Source organism: Nerophis ophidion, linkage group LG18 (genome assembly GCF_033978795.1).
Source record: "Nerophis ophidion isolate RoL-2023_Sa linkage group LG18, RoL_Noph_v1.0, whole genome shotgun sequence".
Taxonomy (NCBI): Eukaryota; Metazoa; Chordata; class Actinopteri; order Syngnathiformes; family Syngnathidae; genus Nerophis; species Nerophis ophidion.
Window position 1 is genome coordinate 963,629 of NC_084628.1, and position 19,306 is coordinate 982,934.

The 19,306-nt window shown below is 40.2% G+C and overlaps 1 protein-coding gene across 4 annotated transcripts in view; it reads right to left on the reverse strand.

The window, feature by feature from the left end:
• Positions 1–19,306, reverse strand: part of LOC133537474 (spectrin beta chain, non-erythrocytic 4-like) — a 58,822-nt gene continuing 39,516 nt past the window's right edge. For 2 of the 4 annotated variants that reach the window (XM_061878520.1, XM_061878521.1), the window contains 12 exons: positions 17,383–17,628; positions 17,175–17,309; positions 16,851–17,095; positions 16,639–16,777; positions 14,119–14,203; positions 13,832–14,028; positions 10,652–11,595; positions 8,754–8,814; positions 8,413–8,669; positions 7,592–7,762; positions 4,162–4,204; positions 1–4,086 (listed from right to left, as the gene is read on the reverse strand). In XM_061878520.1, coding sequence (XP_061734504.1) covers positions 3,772–4,086; positions 4,162–4,204; positions 7,592–7,762; positions 8,413–8,669; positions 8,754–8,814; positions 10,652–11,595; positions 13,832–14,028; positions 14,119–14,203; positions 16,639–16,777; positions 16,851–17,095; positions 17,175–17,309; positions 17,383–17,628 — 2,838 coding nt within the window. In that variant the 3' untranslated portion in view covers positions 1–3,771. Of the gene's footprint in view, positions 4,087–4,161; positions 4,205–7,591; positions 7,763–8,412; positions 8,670–8,753; positions 8,815–10,651; positions 11,596–13,831; positions 14,029–14,118; positions 14,204–16,638; positions 16,778–16,846; positions 17,096–17,174; positions 17,310–17,382; positions 17,629–19,306 lie in introns of those variants that run through there. The other 2 variants (XM_061878519.1, XM_061878522.1) reach the window with 2 other exon arrangements.

Sequence of the window (19,306 nt, forward strand, 5' to 3'; positions counted from 1 at the left end):
TTTATTGATAAACCAAAACGTATTTTATTCATCATTCCATCTCAGCTGGCACGCCGAGGCCTGCAGGAAAAGAACAATTCGGCTGCTTTTTTCCTGTGCAGTCTGTTTTGAGGTTGTTGGCGTCCAAATGTGACATCAGCATCGCATCATTTTCTCATTCTTACAACATTTACACCTCCTCCTCCTTGCTAGTTGTGGCGGACATGCGCGGAAAATGACTGCGTTCGCACTTCGTACGCAAAACGTGCGCGGAGAGTCCTAAAAACAACGAAAAAGAAGATAACCTCGATCATGTCCGTGTCAGAAACAAACCGCCACATATTTTTTTGTGTAGAGTTTTAAAAAGTCACAGTGCCGTGAAAGTTTGTTTTAGGCGCTTTTGCTAGCTGGCTAACGTGAGGTGCCTTAGAAATCCATTTTTGAGGGTGTTAGCATAGTTTTTAGACAGCACACAATGTTTGTTTTGTACTCATATGAAGTGAAATGACTGCCAAAACTCCAAATACACCAAAAATTTTTTACTCACGCCCAACGATTTGCAGTTAAAAAAAACTAATTTCTTCACATAAAAATGATTTGCAAGTAATATTTGAAAGTTTGACAGTAATATTTCACAAACTTGCACTCACAGCAGCCATAATTCACACTCTACAACAACTGGTGGTGCTGATAAGTTAATTTAAAGCTGTCAGAGCTATTGTTATTTGCGCATGGTGCCGTCTGCCAAAAATAACAAAGGAGAACAGTTTTTTACTTGGGCATTGTTCTTTTTTAATCAAACAAAAATGTGATTTTTTTTAAACTTGCTAATCATTTGTTTGACTTGCAAATAGTTTTGTGTACTTGAGAATTGTTTTTAATTGAAGAAAATTGTGTTTATACTTGTAAATTCGTTTTTTTACTTGGAGAAAAGTGTATAAATTGTTTTTGTAATTGAATAAAATAGTTGTTTTTTTACTTACGGATCATTTTTTTTTATTGAAGAAAATGGTGTTATACAGGCACATTGTTTTCTACTTGTAGAAATGAGTATACTTGCAATTAGTTTTTATAATTAAATACAAAAATATTTTTTTTTTTTACTTGTGAATCATTTTCTAATGAAACAAAAATGTTTTTTTATACTTGCAAGTATTTTTTTTTTAAATAATTTTTTGTTTTCTACTTGCTAAAGGTTTTTTTAATTGAATAAAATTGAGTTTATACATGGAAATTGTTTTTCACTTGCAGAAATGTGTTTTTATACTTGCGAATCATTTTTTCCTGAAGAAAAGTGTTTGTGTACATGCAAATTGTTCTGTAATTAAAGAACTTTTTTTTTTTTTTTACTTGCAAATCCATTTTTGAATTGACGGAAAATGTTTGTTATACTTCCAAAACATTTTTGCTAGCAGAATTTTTTTTCACTTGCAAATCACGTTTTTTTAACTTCTGAATAGTATTTTTAATTGAATAATTATTTTTAACTTGTGAATAGTTTTTTTACTTGCAGAAATTTATTCGAATACTTGCCAATTGTTTATAATTGAATACAATTGTTTTGTTACTTGTGAATCTTTTTTTTAATTGAACAAAAATGTTTTTTTAATACTTGTAAGTAATTGTTTTGCTTGCAGAAAGTTTTTCTTTCAACTTGCAAATGGTTTTATTTTACTTGTGAATTGTTTTTAATTGAAGAAAAGTATGTTTATTGTTGTGAATTATTTTTTACTTGCAGAAAATCGTTTGTATACTTGCATATAGTTTTTATAATTGAATACAATTACTGTTTTTTTTGTTACTTGTGAGTCATTATTTTAATGGAACAATTGAAAAAATGTTGCTTGCAGAAAATTGTTTTTTTTAACTTGCAAATTGTTTTGTAATTTAAGAAAATATTTTTTCATAATTTGCAAATCATTTTTTTAATTTAAAAAAATGTTCCTACATGCACATTGTTTTTTACTTGCAGATTTTTTTTTTATACTTGCAAAACGTTCTTTTACTTGCAGAAAAGCGTTTGTATACTTGAAAATCTTTTGTGAAGAAAATTGTTTTTCTTTTAGTTGCAAATCTTTTTTTAATTTAACACATTTGTTTTTAGCTTGCAGTAATGTTTTTTCACTTGCAAATCGTTTTTTTTGACTTGGGAATATTGTTTTTTAATTGAAAATTTTTATTTTCTTGCAGAAAATTGTTTGTATACTTGCAAATTGTTAGTTTTTTACCTGTAAATATTTTTTTTAATTGAACAATAATGTTTTTAATACTTGCGAATAATTTTTTTGCTCACAGAAAAGTTTTTTACTTACAAATTGTTTTTTTAATCAAGGAAATTGTTTTTTTTACTTGAAAATATATATTTTTTTAATTGAAGAAAAATGTGTTTATTCATTTATTGTTTTTATTTGCAGAAAATGGTTTGTATATTTTCAAATTTTTTTTACTTGCAGAAAAGCATTTGTATACTAGCGTTTTTTTATAATTGAAGAAAATGTTTTTTTTTAACTTAATCATTTTTTATTGAAGAAAAATTGTGCTTGTCCTTGCAAATCATTTTTTTGTATGCATAAAATTGTATTTATAATTGAAAACATTTTTTTTACTTGAAAATGTTTTTTTAATTAAACACAAATTTTTGTTATACTTGCAAATACTTTTTTTGCTTGCAGAAAATTGTTGTTACTTGCAAATTGTTCGTTTTACTAGCAAACATTGTCACACTTGCAAAAATATTTTTTACTTGCGAATTTTTTTTTTCATTGTTGTAAGGTTTTTTTTACTTGCGAATCGTCGGGCATGAGTAAACGCACTTTTGCGTGTTTGTGGAGTTTTGGCAGTAATTTCCCTCTATATTTATTTCGTGTGACGTTCCAAAAATTCACAGTGCTGTAAAGAAGCCATGTTTGTTCTGGGTGTGTCTTAATTAACACTAAGGGCCCTCGAAATGCGTTTTTGAGGGTGTTAACATCGCACACAATGTTTGTTTTGTATTCATAACTGTTGGCGTACTTCACTCTTGTACAATTAGCACACTCGCCATGTTAGCTTAAAGCAATTTGGGGCCGAGTGGCACGTTTAAAGGCAGGAACCAAAACACTTGGTTCCCCACCCAGTCTGACACGCAACATCATGACAGCTGAAGCAGTCCTGCTTCTGATTGTTGTCTAAATGACTGACCCATTCATCCGTGTTCTCGCTTGCACCCGCTGCCGACACCGGAAGGGGTCGCCGCCCCTCTGCTTCGTGCCTGGAAGACGTTTAGTCACGTGACGCTGACAACAGTGGGAGAAACCTGAGCGCTGTGACGGACACGCACAATCGAGGGTCCCCGTAAGGGAGCCCGTTGAAACGATGCCGCTGATTAGGGGCATGACAAATGAAGAGTGTGTAGAAAAACAAACAGTGCTTGTGATAACAGTCAGACAGGACTAGCATGTTAGCATTCATTCAGTTTGGCATAGTAAGCTTGCTCTACTAACACGTGCGCGCGCACACACACACACACACACACACACACACACACACACACACACACACACTCACACACACACGCAAACGCACGCACGCACGCACACACACACAAATGGGACAGCGCGAGCTACTTCTTGCTAACCTTCCTCCGCACTTCCCTGGATGGCCAGCAGGGGGCGGAGCCTTGTGTTGAGGGCAGGAAGAGAAGAATAAGTCAGTTGAGTTAAAGTTCTTCCTTCCTGCATGTCAGCTTCCGCCCACATTGGAGGGAGGGGGGAAAAAGGAGGCGGAACTTATGACGAGTCGGCAAGTCGGCCATCATTTTTTCTTGCCGCTCTTCTCCGAGCGCTTTGTCTCCGCCTTGCCTGCCCGGTCCGACCTCTCGCCCCTGTCCTTCTCCCGCCCCCTGTCCTTCTCCTTTTCCTTGTCCTTCTCCTTGTCCCGCTCGGCTCGCTCGATGCGGTCGGTGCGGTCCGAGCGCTCGCCGCCGCGCTCCGAGCCGGCCTTGCTGCCGTCGCGACGCGTGCCATCGTCGGTGGATGAGGTAGTTGCTTGGGGCAGTCCGCCCTTGGACAGGTCCTGGTGCTCGCTGATGGTGCTGCTGATGCTGCTCACCCACGTCTTCAGGTCCTCCTGGTCATCCACAGGACAAGCTAGGTCAGAGGTCACAAAGCCCACAAGATGCTTGTGGTGTCAAGAATAACTCACCTCGTCTTTTGCGTGGAACAAGAACTCGCTGCCGTCTTTTGTCCTGTGACCAGAGCAGAGGACCATCATGTCAACTTCACACGACAACAGATGACTTTGGACTCGTTCAAGAGACTTCAGAGACTCATTGGACCAACTGAAGACACCTCAAAGACACTATGAACCGGTCTTTGGGGACCTTGGAATACTTTGAGTCTTTAAAGAATATTTGGATCAACGGAACAGTCTTTTGGACCACAAGCCATTTGAAACTTTAGACCAACTGAAGAGTATTTAAAGACTTTTGTGGACCAAAAAGTCAGTCTTTAGAACCTGTTATGTTCGATTCTACTCAGAACGTGTGGTTGCCGATATAATTATGGGATTATATAATTTGTTTTTGGAACGATATGATCTGAAACAATTCAGTGAGTTGAAATCAGATAAATAACTTTTTAGCAAAAAAAACCTCAACCAGTGTGACTTCGTTAGATAGACAGTCCTGCTTAGTAGCCTTGTGGTTAGAGTGTCCGCCCTGAGATCGGTAGGTTGTGAGTTCAAACCCCAGCTGAGTCATACCAAAGACTAAAAATGGGACCCAGTACCTCCCTGCTTGGCACTCAGTATCAAGGATTGGAATTGGGGGTTAAAATAAAGTTAAAGTACCAATGATTGTCACACACACACTACAGTGGGGCAAAAAAGTATTTAGCCAGCCACTGATTGTGCAAGTTCTCCCACTTAAAATGATGACAGACGTCTGTAACTTTCATTCTTAGGTACACTTCAACTGTGAGAGACAGAATATGAAAAACAATCCAGGAATTCACATTGTAGGAATTTTAAAGAATTTATTTATAAATTATGGTGGAAAATAAGTATTTGGTCACTTCAAACAAGGAAGATCTCTGCCTCTCACAGACCTGTAACTTCTTCTTTAAGAAGCTCTTCTGTACTCCACTCGTTACCTGTATTACTGATACCTGTTTGAACTCGTTATCTGTATAAAAGACACCTGTCCACAGCCTCGAACAGTCAGACTCCAAACTCCACTATGGCCAAAACCAAAGGGCTGTCGAAGGACACCAGGAAAATAATTGTAGACCTGCACCAGACTGGGAAGAGTGAATCTACAATAGGCAAGCAGCTTGGTGTGAAAAAATCAGTTGTGGGAGCAATTATCAGAAAATGGAAGACATACAAGACCACTGATAATCTCCCTCGATCTGGGGCACCACGCAAGATCTCATCCCTTGGGGTCAAAATAATAATGAGAACGGTGAGCAAAAATCCCAGAACCACACTTGGGGACCTGGTGAATGACCTGCAGAGAGCTGGGACCAAAGTAACAAAGGTTACCATCAGTAACACACTACGCCGACAGGGAATCAAATCCTGCAGTGCCAGACGTGTCCCCCTGCTTAAGCCAGTGCATGTCCAGGCCCGCCAGAGAGCACAGGGATGATACAGCGGAGGATTGGGAGAATGTCATGTGGTCAGAGGAAACCAAAATAGAACTTTTTGGTATAAACTCAACTCGTCGTGTTTGGAGGAAGAAGAATACTGAGTTGCATCCCAAGAACACCACACCTACTGTGAAGCATGGTGGTAGAAACATCACGCTTTGGGGCTATTTTTTTGCTAAGGGGACAGGACGATTGATCCGTGTTAAGGAAAGAATGAATGGGGCCATGTATCGTGAGATTTTGAGACAAAACCTCCTTCCATCAGTGATAGCTTTCAATGGTTGACCAAATACTTATTTTCCAGCATAATTTACAAATAAAGTCTTTAAAATTCCTACAATTTGAATTCCTGGATTTTTTTTCACATTCTGTCTCTCACATTTGAAGTGTACCTATGATGAAAATTACAGACCTCTGTCATCATTTTAAGTGGGAGAACTTGCACAATCGGTGGCTGACTAAATACTTTTTTGCCCCACTGTAGGTGTGGTGAAATTTGTCCTCTGCATTTGACCCATCCCCTTGATCACCACCTGGAAAGTGAGTGGAGGGGTGGGCAGCAGCGATGCCGCGCCCGGGAATCATTTATGGTGATTTAACCTCCAATTCCAACCCTTGATGCTGAGTGCCAAGCAGGGAGGTAATGGGTGCCATTTTTATAGTCTTTGGTATGATTCGGCCAGAGTTTGAACTCCCAACATATAGATCTCAGGGGGGACATCGGTAGGTTGGGAGTTCAAATCACCAAAAATGATTACCGGGCAAGAGTATACATTCTCATGCAGTTACTTTTAGCTGCGGGCATTACACTGCATGCGTTTCCCAGTCTTTGTTGTCTCTCCTTCTCACAGAGACTTAAAACAAGCGCACCTTCTAACATAAGTCACATGTGCAACGTCACACGCTCCCGCGGAGCAGACAGGTAGCAACTAAAAAGTATTGAAACTTTTTGTTACAAGTGAAGAGTTTTGAAAAATCTTTTGGACCACTTGAACAGTATTCTAATAGACAAGTTCAAAAGTCTTTTGATACTTTGGGTAACCAGCTGATAAGTATTTCGATACTTTCTGTACCAAGTAGACACTCTTCTGAGACTTTGGACCAATTGAAAAGTACTAAAGAGACCTCGAGATACCAAATGACAATTCTTTAGATGTATTCTTCAGTACCCGTAAAGTCTTTGAATACTTTTTGGTCTAAGTCGATATACTTTAAATACTGTACTTTGTTAGACCAGTTCAACAGCTTTCTAAGATTTTGGACCACTTAGAAAGTATTTAAATATTTATACATCAGACCAAACATCGATCCCTTTTCTACCGGTTATTCCCTTTGGGGTCGCTGGTGCCTATCTCAGCTACAATCACCCTGGACAAGTCACCAACTTATCGCAGGGCCAACACAGATAGACGGACAACATTCACACGACCAGTTGAAAAGTATTTTGGGACTTTGAGGAACCAGCTGAGAAGTCTTTAGATACTTTCAGTACAGACTTAATAGTCTTTGAAGACTTTGTCCACCTAAAGAGTTTTGAAAGGCTTTTTAGACAAGTTGAACAGTCTTCTGAGACTTTGGACCAGTTGAAAAGTTTTTGGAGACATTGGGGAACCAACTGACAAGTCTTTAGATACTTCTTTAAATATGTTTTGTGCCAACTAAATAGTCTTTGGAAACATTTGGTCAACGTAAGGAGTATGGAAAGACTTTTAGATTAGCTCGACACTCTTCTATGACTTTGGATCACTTGGAAAAGTCTCAAGAGAATTTGGGGAATGAACTGAGAAGTCCTTAGATATTTTCTGTAGCAGCTGAATAGTCTTTGAAAAAATATTGGTCATGCAAAGACTCTTGAAATACTTTAGATCAGCTGGACACTCTTCTGAGACCTTAGACCAGATAAAAATAATTGTTGAAATGTTTAAATAATCCAGACTGGGGCAAGCTAGCGCTTTAGCACCTTAGCGAGGACAAGTAGGACGTACTTGAGCGTGAAGACATTCTTCTTTTTCTTGTATCCGTTGGTGACGTCACAGTGACATTGGGCCAGGTTGAGCAGCGGCTCGTTGTTGTACGACGTGGCCGTGTTCTTGGCATCCTTGTAGAAGCCCAACTCCCCCTTGTTCAGCACGCAGTACAAGTTGACCCAGGACCTGCTGAGGTGCGAAAGGACGAGGGAGTAGGGTGCACGGGGGTGGGGTAAGGAGGGAGGAGAAGGGGAGGAGACGCAGCGAGTTAGGGGGCGCTGCAGAGTAGCTGCTGCTAACCTGACACCTCACTCACCTGAGCTTACAGGTAGGTGGGCAAGAAGGACCAACACCAAGAAGGGAGTAGGAGAAAACACACTGCTGTACAAACACGGGACGGACGCCAAGGGGGGTGTGGGAAAACGTGCAGGGGTCTACATACAGCCTGGGGCGGGAGGCGGGTTGAAGTAGTTGGGGCTTAAATAGGACTTACCTTGAGGTGTAGGGGGAGGGCATCAGCCAGCAGCAGCGAGCACGGAAACGAGAGAGCAGAAACATTTGGTTAAAGTACAACTTTTAAAAACTTCCAACATGGTGGAGCTGCGGTAAACACCCTTGCTTCCATGCACATTTCAGGGAATGCACGTGGAAGACATCTGTCCATGCGATAAAGAGGCCATGAGGTGCACGGTGCGAGATGAGCTGCTTTGTGTGCGTGAGGTCAGCCAAGCCACAAGGGGGCAGCGCAGCGCAAGAGTGTTGGTTCTCTCTGGAGGAGGCAGCTAGTGTGTGCGGTCATTATTTGAAGTGCTTGAACACAAAGCATCATGCAAACCCACCTGTTGGTACTCTTCTTCAGGCTCTCGATGTCCAGCTTGCGGAAGAGGAAGCCCTCGTGGTGAGCGCTGTGGCTCGGTGGCTGCGTAACTGCCGGGCCGCTCTGGGCGGGAGCCGACCGGGACCGCCGCGCCGTATCGCCCGACTCTTTTGGCCGCGGTCGGCGCCGCGGTTTGGGTCTGTCCCGAGCACGAGGCCGGTCGGAACGGGAAGACTTCTCTGGTAGGCCGTTGGGTAGGCGGGGCACCTCGCCTCGGGCCTGAAAGGGGCGGGGTCAGAAACATGAATATATTTACATAAAAACACTGCATTTTTAGAACAAGTGATTGCAGAAATCTCTAACCTGGGCTGCTTCTCTTTCCTGAAGCTGCTCCACTATTTCTGCCATGGTGGGTCTTCTCTCTCTGTGCAAAAAAATTACTTTTATTTACACCAACAGATGAATTGTTTGTACCAACCAAGTATTTTTACTTACACCAACTACTTTTATTTGCTCCAACATATTACTTTTATTTACACCACACAATTAGTATTATTTACAACAAGAAACTAATTTTGTTTACACACACCTACATTTATTTATACCAAGAAACTACATTTATTTACAGCAGCAAATCATTTTTATTTAAACAAACAGACTACTTTTTTTTAACATTGACAAAAACTACTTTTAGTTCCACTAACAAAATACTTTCATTCACACCAACATATTACATTTATTTACAACAAAAAACTACCTTTATTTATATCAACAAACAAAATTTAGTTCCAACAGCAAAGTACTTTTATTTACATCAAGAAACACATTTTATTTACACAAAACTACTTTTATTTACAAAGAGATACTACTTGTATTTACATAAACAAACTACTGTTATTTACACCGGCAAACTTGTTTTATTTACACCAAGAAACTACTTTAATTTACATAAACAAACAACTGTTGATTACATTAATAGACATCTGTTATTTACACAAACAAACTACTGTTATTTATGCCAACAAACTACTCTTATGTACACCAACAAACTAATTCTATTCACACCAACAAACTACTGTTATTTAGACCTACAAAGTACTGTTATTTAGACCAACAAACTACTTTTATTTACATAAACAAACTACTGTTATTCACATAAACAAACAAATGTTATTTACACCTACAAACTGCTGTTATTTACACCAACAAACTACTGTTATTTACATCAACAAACTACTGTTATTTAGACCAACAAACTACTTTTATTTCCATAAACAAACTACTGTTATTCACATAAAAAAACAAATGTTATTTACACCAACAAATTAATGGTATTTACCCCAACAAACTACTTTTATTTACATAAATAAACTACTGTTATTTACACCAACAAACTATTGTTACTGTATTTGTACACCACCAAAGTACTATTATTTAGAACAACAAACTACTTTTATTTACATAAACAAACTAATGTTATTTACACAAAAAAATGTATGGTATTTACACTAACAAACTACTTTTATTCACATAAACAAACTAATGTTATTTACACAAAACATTTATGTTATTTACACTAACAAACTACATTTATTCACATAAATAAACTACTGTTATTTACACCAACAAACTACTGTTATTTACACCAAATAAACAACTTGTATTTGTGGTAATCTGAAATTTCCTTGCTCATTCCTGTTTTGTCTGCACACCATATTCACTCTCTCTCTCGTCCACAGTATGGAGTGGCAGCCTAATTAACCTGGCTGCTGACAGCAGGTGAGCGCCGGAACTTTATCCACTGCTTGCAACAGACAGACATGTTGTTGGTCTTGCCAGAGGACTCCCTAGTTCGTCTTGCGCCTTTTTCTCAGGTTTGCCTGTATTTTTCTAGCCTTGTCTAGTGTTCTTATTTTGTACTTTGTTTTTCTGTTTTACTTCTTTTTAGAAGTATTTTTCCTAGTCTTGTCTAGCGCTTTTTGTTTTGTATAGGTTAGTTCTCTTAGTAGTTTTTTACATGGTGTGTTTTTGTCTTTTTCAACATCACCTTTGTTTTGTTACTTTGTGCTTCCTCAAAAATAAAAGGAAGAACTATTGTCCACAAAAAATACGTCTCTGCATCCTTGGGATCCACCTCACCAGATCGTTACAGTATTCACATATACAGACAACTGTTATTTACACCAAGAAACTAAAGTTATTACCCCTCGGAGCACTTTAAAGAAGCGTCAGCGACATTCAAAACAGCTTCAAGATCTCACCCTCCCCCTGAGCGTCGGTCGGAATGTTCCTTCCCGGTGTCGTGCTCGCTGGACTCCTGCCTCTCCAGCCGCTGTCGGTCCCTCCTGCGTCCATCGAGGCTCCCGTGGCCTTCCTGCTCGCTGGATGTTTGTCTCTCCAGAGTCCGCCTCTCCCGCCGTTCGGCGTGTTCCCGCCACACCTCCTGAGGAAGCTCGTCCCTGCGTGCCTGGATCAGCTGCTCGCTGGACAGCTGGCGTTCCAACTTGTGTTCCCTATGAGTCTGCACCTGCGGCTCAGGGTTAGTCCTGGAGGGACGGGACCCTCTGACGGGGTCGCCGTGGAGCCTGTCCCGGTTTGGGTCCTGGAGAACCACTTCGGCCATGACGGCCACCTCGGCTCTCTCCGTCATCATCTCCCGGCCTTTCTCCCTGGTCTTTTCCAGCCTGCTGGCTACTACCAGCGGCGTCACCGCGTCACCCAGGTGTTGGATTTTCGGTCGCCGGAGATAGGGAGACAGTTTTGCATCCACCTCTGCCGCCGGATGAAGAAGAACCTTGCTGGTGCTTTCTCGCGCCTGATTGGCGGAGACAAGCATAGCGGCCGTGGCGACGGATAAAATGGAAGAAGGAGCAGGTTGGCGGAGCCCCATGCCTACCACGCCCCCATGAGGCGCTTCCAGGCCGTGGCGGTAACTGCTGTCGTTCGTCACAGGCATGTAGCCGGCCACTGTGGAACCCAGGCGGCGGGCCGCGGCCGAGGGGGACGGCGTGGGGGTGGCCGGCGAGGGTGATGGTGGAGTGCTGGCCTCGTTCTGTTCATAGATGGTCTGTCTCATGACGGGGGAGAGCGGAAGGCGGGGGAGGGTGGAAGGAACGGGGGAGGCGTCAAGAGGGTCCAGGAAGACTTTACGACCCAGTAGAGGTGTCGCGGGTTGTTTGCTTTGCTCCGCTTTCAGCTTCTCCACCTGCACACACCACCAAAAGATCATCAATTTCAACAACATCTTTCATTTTAGGATGAGATTTAGTCGAGCAGAACTCTTTAATCACGACACTGACATAGCAGAGACTGAAACTGAAACTAAAAATCGCTTACATTGTATTTACACTAAGAAACTACTTTTTTTACATCACAAAACTACTTTTATTTACACTAAGAAACTACTTTTGACACCAAAAAACACATTTTATTTTCACAAACAAATTACTTTTATTTACACCACCGAAGTACTTAAAATGTCACCAACAAAGTACTTTTATTTACACCAAGAAAGTTCTCGTATTTACACCAACAAACTACTTTTATCATACCACAAAACTACTTATATTTACACCAACAAAGTAATTTTATTAACACCAACAAACTACTTTTATTTACACCAACAACCTACTTTAATATACTTCAACAAACTATTTTTATTTATAACAACAAAGTAATTTTATATTTTCCAGAAAATACTTTCATTTACACCAACAACATACTTTTATTTACATAAAGAAACTACTTATATTGACACCAACAAATTACTATATATATATATATATATATATATATATATATCAACTGACTACTGGTGTTTACACCAACAAAATACTTTTATTCACACAAACAAACAATTTACCTTTTAATTACATTAAACTATCTACTTTAATTGACTCAAAAAAAACTATTATTCAAACTAACAAAGAAATTACATTTATTCCAACAAAATACTTTTTTTTACATGACTAAAGTATTATATTCATACCAACAAACTACTTTTATTTATAACACCAAACTACTTTCATCTATACTAAAAAAACTACTTTTATTTACACCACCAAACTACTTTTATCTATACCAACAAACTACTTTTATTTACACCAAAATGTTAAACTAATTTTATTTACAGCAACAAACTTACATTTACTTGGGAAAGAGGAAAAAACACAGATTCTTTCCATTTGTGAATATTTTTATCTGGACGATATTGTAGTTACGGGAGTTCAGTGTTGTGTGTTTCTGAGCTGTGATGCAGGCGTTGGCCTGTAGGATGTGTAGTTGTTGAGCCGCACTGGTTGCATTCCAGTATCTTGCTGTATGGCAGGGGTGTCCAAAGTGTGGACCAGGGGACATTTTACGGCCAAAACTAATTTTTATTGGCCGCTGACATGTTCGGAAAATTAAATGAATTCATTATGAATGAGGTATATCAACTACTGTGAAACCTCTCTATTTGCAAACTTTTAGATTAAGCCAAATATGCCTCTGTGTACGAGCGCTTCTGCCATTCATTTTGTGTGCCGCTTAGGGATGTCACTTCATATGCAGCCATTTTGGAGCGGCCACATCTCAGCATGTTTCTTTTCTCCCCAATTCACCAAGTTTTGTCTAATTTACTTACTCAATATGGGTCCAGAAAAGCCAACAAACAGCCTGGACTTTTGTCGAGGCTAGAACCAATTATTCATGTTTACATTGTTTCTTACAGGGAACTCTGCTTCACTGTACAAACTTTTCGATGTACAAACCATGTTTAAGAACCAATTACATCTGTGAATCGAGGTTCCCCTGTATTTGTTTTGTCACCTAAAACACAAAAGCTAAGATATCGATGTTTGTTTTTCAAATAGCTTAGCATATGGTGATGCACATTGAATTGGTTATAGCATATTTAATGCACAAAATGTGCCAAAGTGGCCTTCCGCGTTCTTTTTTTTTTCAGTATGCGGCCCTCTTTGGAAAAAGTTTAGACACCCCAGCTTTAAGTTACAAAGGGCTGTTTTGTAGACGGTAAAAACAAGTAAATACTTTATACTCTTATTTGCATTACAATGACAATAAAACTTTTATACACACGCAAATCTTTCTTCCGTTGGCTAACCATGGAAAATAAATATTTAAGTTTAGGTTAATACTACCATGCTTTTATTTTGACGTCTATTTTGCACTGAATAGGAAGTCTGTGTTTGTTTCAACTGGACAGTAGTTATGTTGTGGCTGGTTAGCACTTATGAAGAACTGTGTAATACTGAACATGTCAACATAAACGGAACAATAATCTGACACCTTTGTCTCAAAAAGCAGTTGACCGTGTATGTCGACGTCGACTTAAGCGGGCGTTTAAGCAAGGCAATGAACCCCCGACCTTTACAGTCTACATGTACGCGTTTGTCAGTTGTAAATGTCGCCTTCGTCCTTGTATAGTGTAATAAAAATACCGTGGTGAGGCGGCGCAGTGAGCTGAAGCGCTCCTCCCAGGTGGCGGCGGCTTTCCGGAAGGCTTCGTGTCGTCGTATCAGCTGCTCCACTTCGTCGACACTGGCCCCGAGTTCATTGCTGTTGACCAGGGGCTCCTGGGCCGTCAGCCACGCCTCTGCCACCACCGCCTCCTGAGCAAACTGATGGACCTCCAGCACTGACATCACCACCACAAGGACAACACCAGACAACCGGTTAATCGTACACAGCATGACTTGTTAGCCAATGTCTGGGTTTGGGCCCTCACGTTGCTGCAGGACCTCCCAGTGCTTGTCCCACTTCTCAGACAGCTCGTGTTGCTTAGCAACTACCTTGTCCAGCTTCTCCTTGATCTGCAGGCAACATCAACACGGTCACCATCACAGACACGACTTAGCCTAACACACAGGTGTCGATTTGAACTCAAGGCCTGAGGGCCAGATCTGGCCTGCAACATCGTTTAATTTGGCCCGTGACACCAACTAAGGTGGCACACCCACCGTGTAAGGGTCGGCCTCCACATTAATTAAGGTGGTCCGCCACATCGTTAAAGGTGGCCCGCTACATCCTTTGATGTGGGCCGCCTATCATTGAAGTTCGCCCGCAACATTAACTAAAGGCACCCGCCACATCAATTAAAGTGGCTCGGCTATCGTTTAATATTACTCGCAACATCAATTAATGTGGTCCGCCATTACATTTAATGTAGCCTGCTCATCATTTAAGGTTGCCCGTCACATCAATTAGGTCAGGAATATCATACATGCGGCCCATGAGGCCGGATCAGGCCCGCGAGATGAAAGTGCTAAGTATACAATTGAGCTGCATTTTTAAATTAAAGAAAGTGCTGTTCTAAAAGTGTCCATTGGATGTCACAATAGCAATTCTGTTAGGCAAGCAAATGGTTTATATTGGTGAGGGCAATTATACCAAGCAATATGTACACGGTAAAGCGGGGCTTCGACTCCTCCCCCTCGACTCACCGTTAACCAAACAGTAGTAAAATAAACAATTGGAAACCTCACTTAAAATGCTGCAGGAGACACTGCACAATTGGTACAGTTCTGTGAAAATGATTTTCTTACGTGCAAATTTAAAGAAAGTCAACAATGGAAATTACAAATAAAGTAGTTGATACATAAAAGTGTTTTTATTGATGATTAATTTTGTTTTTGTTCAATCATAGATGGGCTGTGACTTAAAGTTGATTTGGTTAGTAGAAACACTGAGATTAAGTCTAATTTCATTGTGTTCTTCATGGTGTTTTTGAACTACACCACTTTTTCCCTCAGAATGTTTTACTAACTTTAAGTTTTTTGTCAAGAGGATTATTTGTGATATGTACATTTTCAGAATGTCCTTGTTCTATTTTGTGCCAATGTAAATCAAAGAAAACAATCTGAAGTTGTCATAGTTGTATTTTTAAGTTATTATGCCATGATTTTACCCGTCCAGCCCACGTGGGAATAGATTTACCTTCATGTGGCCCTGAGCTAAAATGAGTTTGACACCCCTGAATTACGTGATGCCTCTGTTTAGAACATTAATCAAAGTTCCTTGAACACACCACAGTTATGTGCTATAAGATGCAAAAGTGAAATGTAAACATACATTTGTCCGATGCTGCCACAAATAGATTTGTTATATATTTACTTTCCTTCTGGCACCTCATACTTGTTCCCAAATATCGGTGTTGTGAGTAAATGAGGTGAGCTTTGAGTGTGAAAGGAATGAACCATTTTATTTTTTTGCAAGGAGGTATGGGGATTGTTGCACATTCTTATTTTTGATTCCTAGAACAAATTCACAGCAAAAGATTTTTTATCTTAAGTTTTATGATGACTATTTAGAACTGACGGATTTTAATGAAAGAAAAAAATCCTAATAATGTGCCCCTCACCCAGTGTTTTAGATCCACGTACATGCGTTTTAAGTTGTCTGTCTGTCCCTAATCAGAAACAACCCCCGATAAGCTGTCTACTTACCTACATTTAACCAACAATGAAAGACACCACACAATTTAAACCAATCAGAAACAACGTACAGCTGAGGTGTGTAAAAGAGAAACGCCTTACGTTGTTTCTGATTGGTTTAAATTGGGTAGTGTCTTCAGTGGTTGGTTAAATGTAGGCACAGTGATTGATTGCTTGGTCTGGGATTGATAATTTCAAACGATCCATCAGAGTTACCCGCACTACGGCAAGTTGCAAAAAAACTAAGTTTATTACTATGAAAAAAATACAGAGTAGTGAATGGAGTTATATAACCATGAGAAATGTCAAGTGTGGCGCGAGAAAGGGTTACGGTTACGCAATACCATGATGATGGCTGCAAAGGCGCCAACTAGTGGTGCGTATTTGGAAATACAAGGTGGCGTTACAGACAGACAACTTATTTTACACTCTGAAATCGCTGTATAGACAGACAACTCTTCCACGACAGAAGTAGGGCAAAAGTCACGTGTAAAAAAGGCAGCCAATCTCACAAATCATGAGCAGATTGTATTACACGCATGCGCGTCCTCTTGTTGCATTACACGCTCACAAATCTGGATGGCCTTCGCTCAAATCGTACACGGCAGAAGTGTCGCAAAAAGTCACGTGTAAGTAGACAGGCTATCGACAGTTCTTTCTGATTTGGGACAAACAGACAATTTAAAATACACGTACGCGGATCTAAATACACACACTCGGATTGATATAAAGACACACAAATTATTATACACGCTTACAAATTGGATTACACGTTGGCAAATAATTTTGCTACAATATTACTTCCATAATCTCACCTCTTGGGCGGCGGGGTTGCGAGCAGCCAGCAGCGTCTTCCCCATCTCGATACACTCCACCACGCTGTGACTGCGAGCATCCACCTCGCTGTTCAGACTCTGGTGATAGTTCATCAGCACCTCCACGGACGACACGTCCCTGCAGGCGACGAGGACAAACATGGACACTAGATAGCAGAAGGACGTCATTGCGGAGAAGAAGTGACATCTACCTCGGCTTTTCTCCCGTCCCGATCTGACAGATGATCGAGTCCATCCACATGATCTGATCCCGCACCAGGCTGAAGAACCTCAGCTTGTCCGTCTCCGTGGTGATCTGAACCCGACACTCCTCGCAGGACGTCAGCAGCTCCTTCCAGCACTGCATGACCTCGTGCTCGCGGCAGGCTATGGCGTCCGCCTTCTCGCCCGCGTACACTGTCCTGAGCTGGGCGGCGCTCTCCTGCAGCTGCCGCACCTGATGGAGGACAAGGGGAGACGGTTTAGGGAGCACCAGGTCGGCACCAGGAAGATGTTGGAACTTTTAGCCGCTGTACCTGCGTGACCAGCAGCTGGATGTCCTGCTCAAAACCTTGGAGGAGTCTCTGCAGCGTGCTGGTATTGGACGTGCTGCTCTGGCGACCACGGACCTCCGGTAGCCTTCGATGCTTGTCCGCAATCTGGCACAGAACCTACAAAAACAGCATAATGAATCGTGTACCTATCAAAATCATCGCACATCAAATTCATGATCCTCCTTCTCACCTCTCTGCAGTCGGAAAAGAACTTGTGCAGGTGGTGCGAGGCGGCCAGCATCTGCGCCCGGGTCTCCATCAGCTCCAGAAGGTCGGCCCAGGACTCGTTGACGCCGTCCTTCCATTCGGCAATGGTGGCGGCCTCGGCGTGTCCGTAGTCGATGAGCTCGTCTACCATCTGGTTGACAGCCGTCACTCGCTCCTGGCCCACGTTGCCCGTCTCCGACGCAAAGTCCGTGAACTTCTCCTGGAGCAGCTACAGAGGGGGAGAATGCTTCAGATTAGAGTCGATTCGATGGCGAAGTTTCAAATAGCAGCATCAACAAAGGCACTAGAAGACAGGAGTACTAGAGCAGGGGAGTCAGACTCGTTTTTTAAATTGAGGGCCACATCACAGTTATGACTGTCCGCTTGTAACAACTTGCCTATGCATTTTATTATTATGCATCATTTTTAAATACACTGTCAAACATATTTAGATTTTACAGTAAAAAACAACAAAGTCACCATAATTTTACTGTAAAATATGCGTTACTTTTTTATAAAATTAATTAGTTTTCACCAATTGTCCCTTTTGACTCTGTAAATAAAAAAGGTACCACTGTGGGGGTTTTTTTACAGTAAAAAAATGGTAGTTTTGTCGCCCAACTTTTACTGTAGAATGTACAGTGTTTTTCACAACATATTACCGTGAATGGAAAAACAAAGTAGCTAGTTTTTGACAGTGAAAAAACTGTGGTACCATTTTTCCATTTACATTAATACACCGTAAAATATTTTATGTGGAAAACCTGTCTGCTCAGTCACCAGAATTTCACAATAGAAAAAAAAAAACTGTGGTAGAGTTTTTAAATTTACACTAATATGCTGTAAAAACCACTGTAAATGTCACTGTAAAATCTATTTTTACAGTGTACAACTATATAGATAACATCATAGGTCAAGCAGATATTTAAGTATTTATTCTTAGTTTAACATTAACAGTGTGGAAAAGTATGAACATATAATATTTGTTAGAATATTGAATAATATTAAAGTTTAAAATGTATGCAATTTCATGCAGTACATGTATTGTTTCTGTCAAAATGGAAAGAACTACCACATTTAGTAAGAAAATATTAAGTACTTTATTGATGCATAATATTTCCAGGCGTTCAAGGGTCATATAAAATGATGTGGCGTGCTATATCTGGCCCCTGGCTCTTGAGTTTGACACCTATGTACGAGAGTAAGTTCAGTATATATTAAATAGGAAAATAAAAAAACAGTTATAAAAATACAATGAAATTAATGTGCATTGTTAAATTTAAAGAAGTATGTACAATGGTACCTGGGGATGCCAGTTTAATTGGTTCGGTGATGCAGCTCGTACTTCAAAAAACTTGTATTGTAAAAGTGTTATTTGTGAAATTTTACTAAAATCAATTTAATATGTGCTCGCACCCCTCCGAAACAGCACAATTCTAACATGTAGCATGCCTTTTGAAAAAGAATAAACAACTTTTACATCAGGGGTTCTTAACCTTTTTGACACCAACTTTTCCACAACAGAGGAGCTAGGTGCCCACTCAAATATTAACAGTGAATTAGAAAACTTACTCTTGATTTTTTTGTTTATCGTATTCAATAATTATATCTAACCGACTTACAGTTCAACAGGATAAACTTTGTCGAATGATATGTAACCATGTGTTAATCACAAAGATTATCATCAAGGCTTAGGTCAAGCTGATAATAAAACATTTAAATCAAATAAAAAAGACTATCAAATAAAAGTATACTGTAAAAGAAGCAAACCATAAAAACTGATAAATAAATTATAACTAACAGATACTTTTCTTAAATAAATTGTCAATAAAATTTAAATGCAAATGAAAATACAGCTTTACCACTTAAGAAACTTTTCTAACTATGATATTAGCGATGTCATGCGA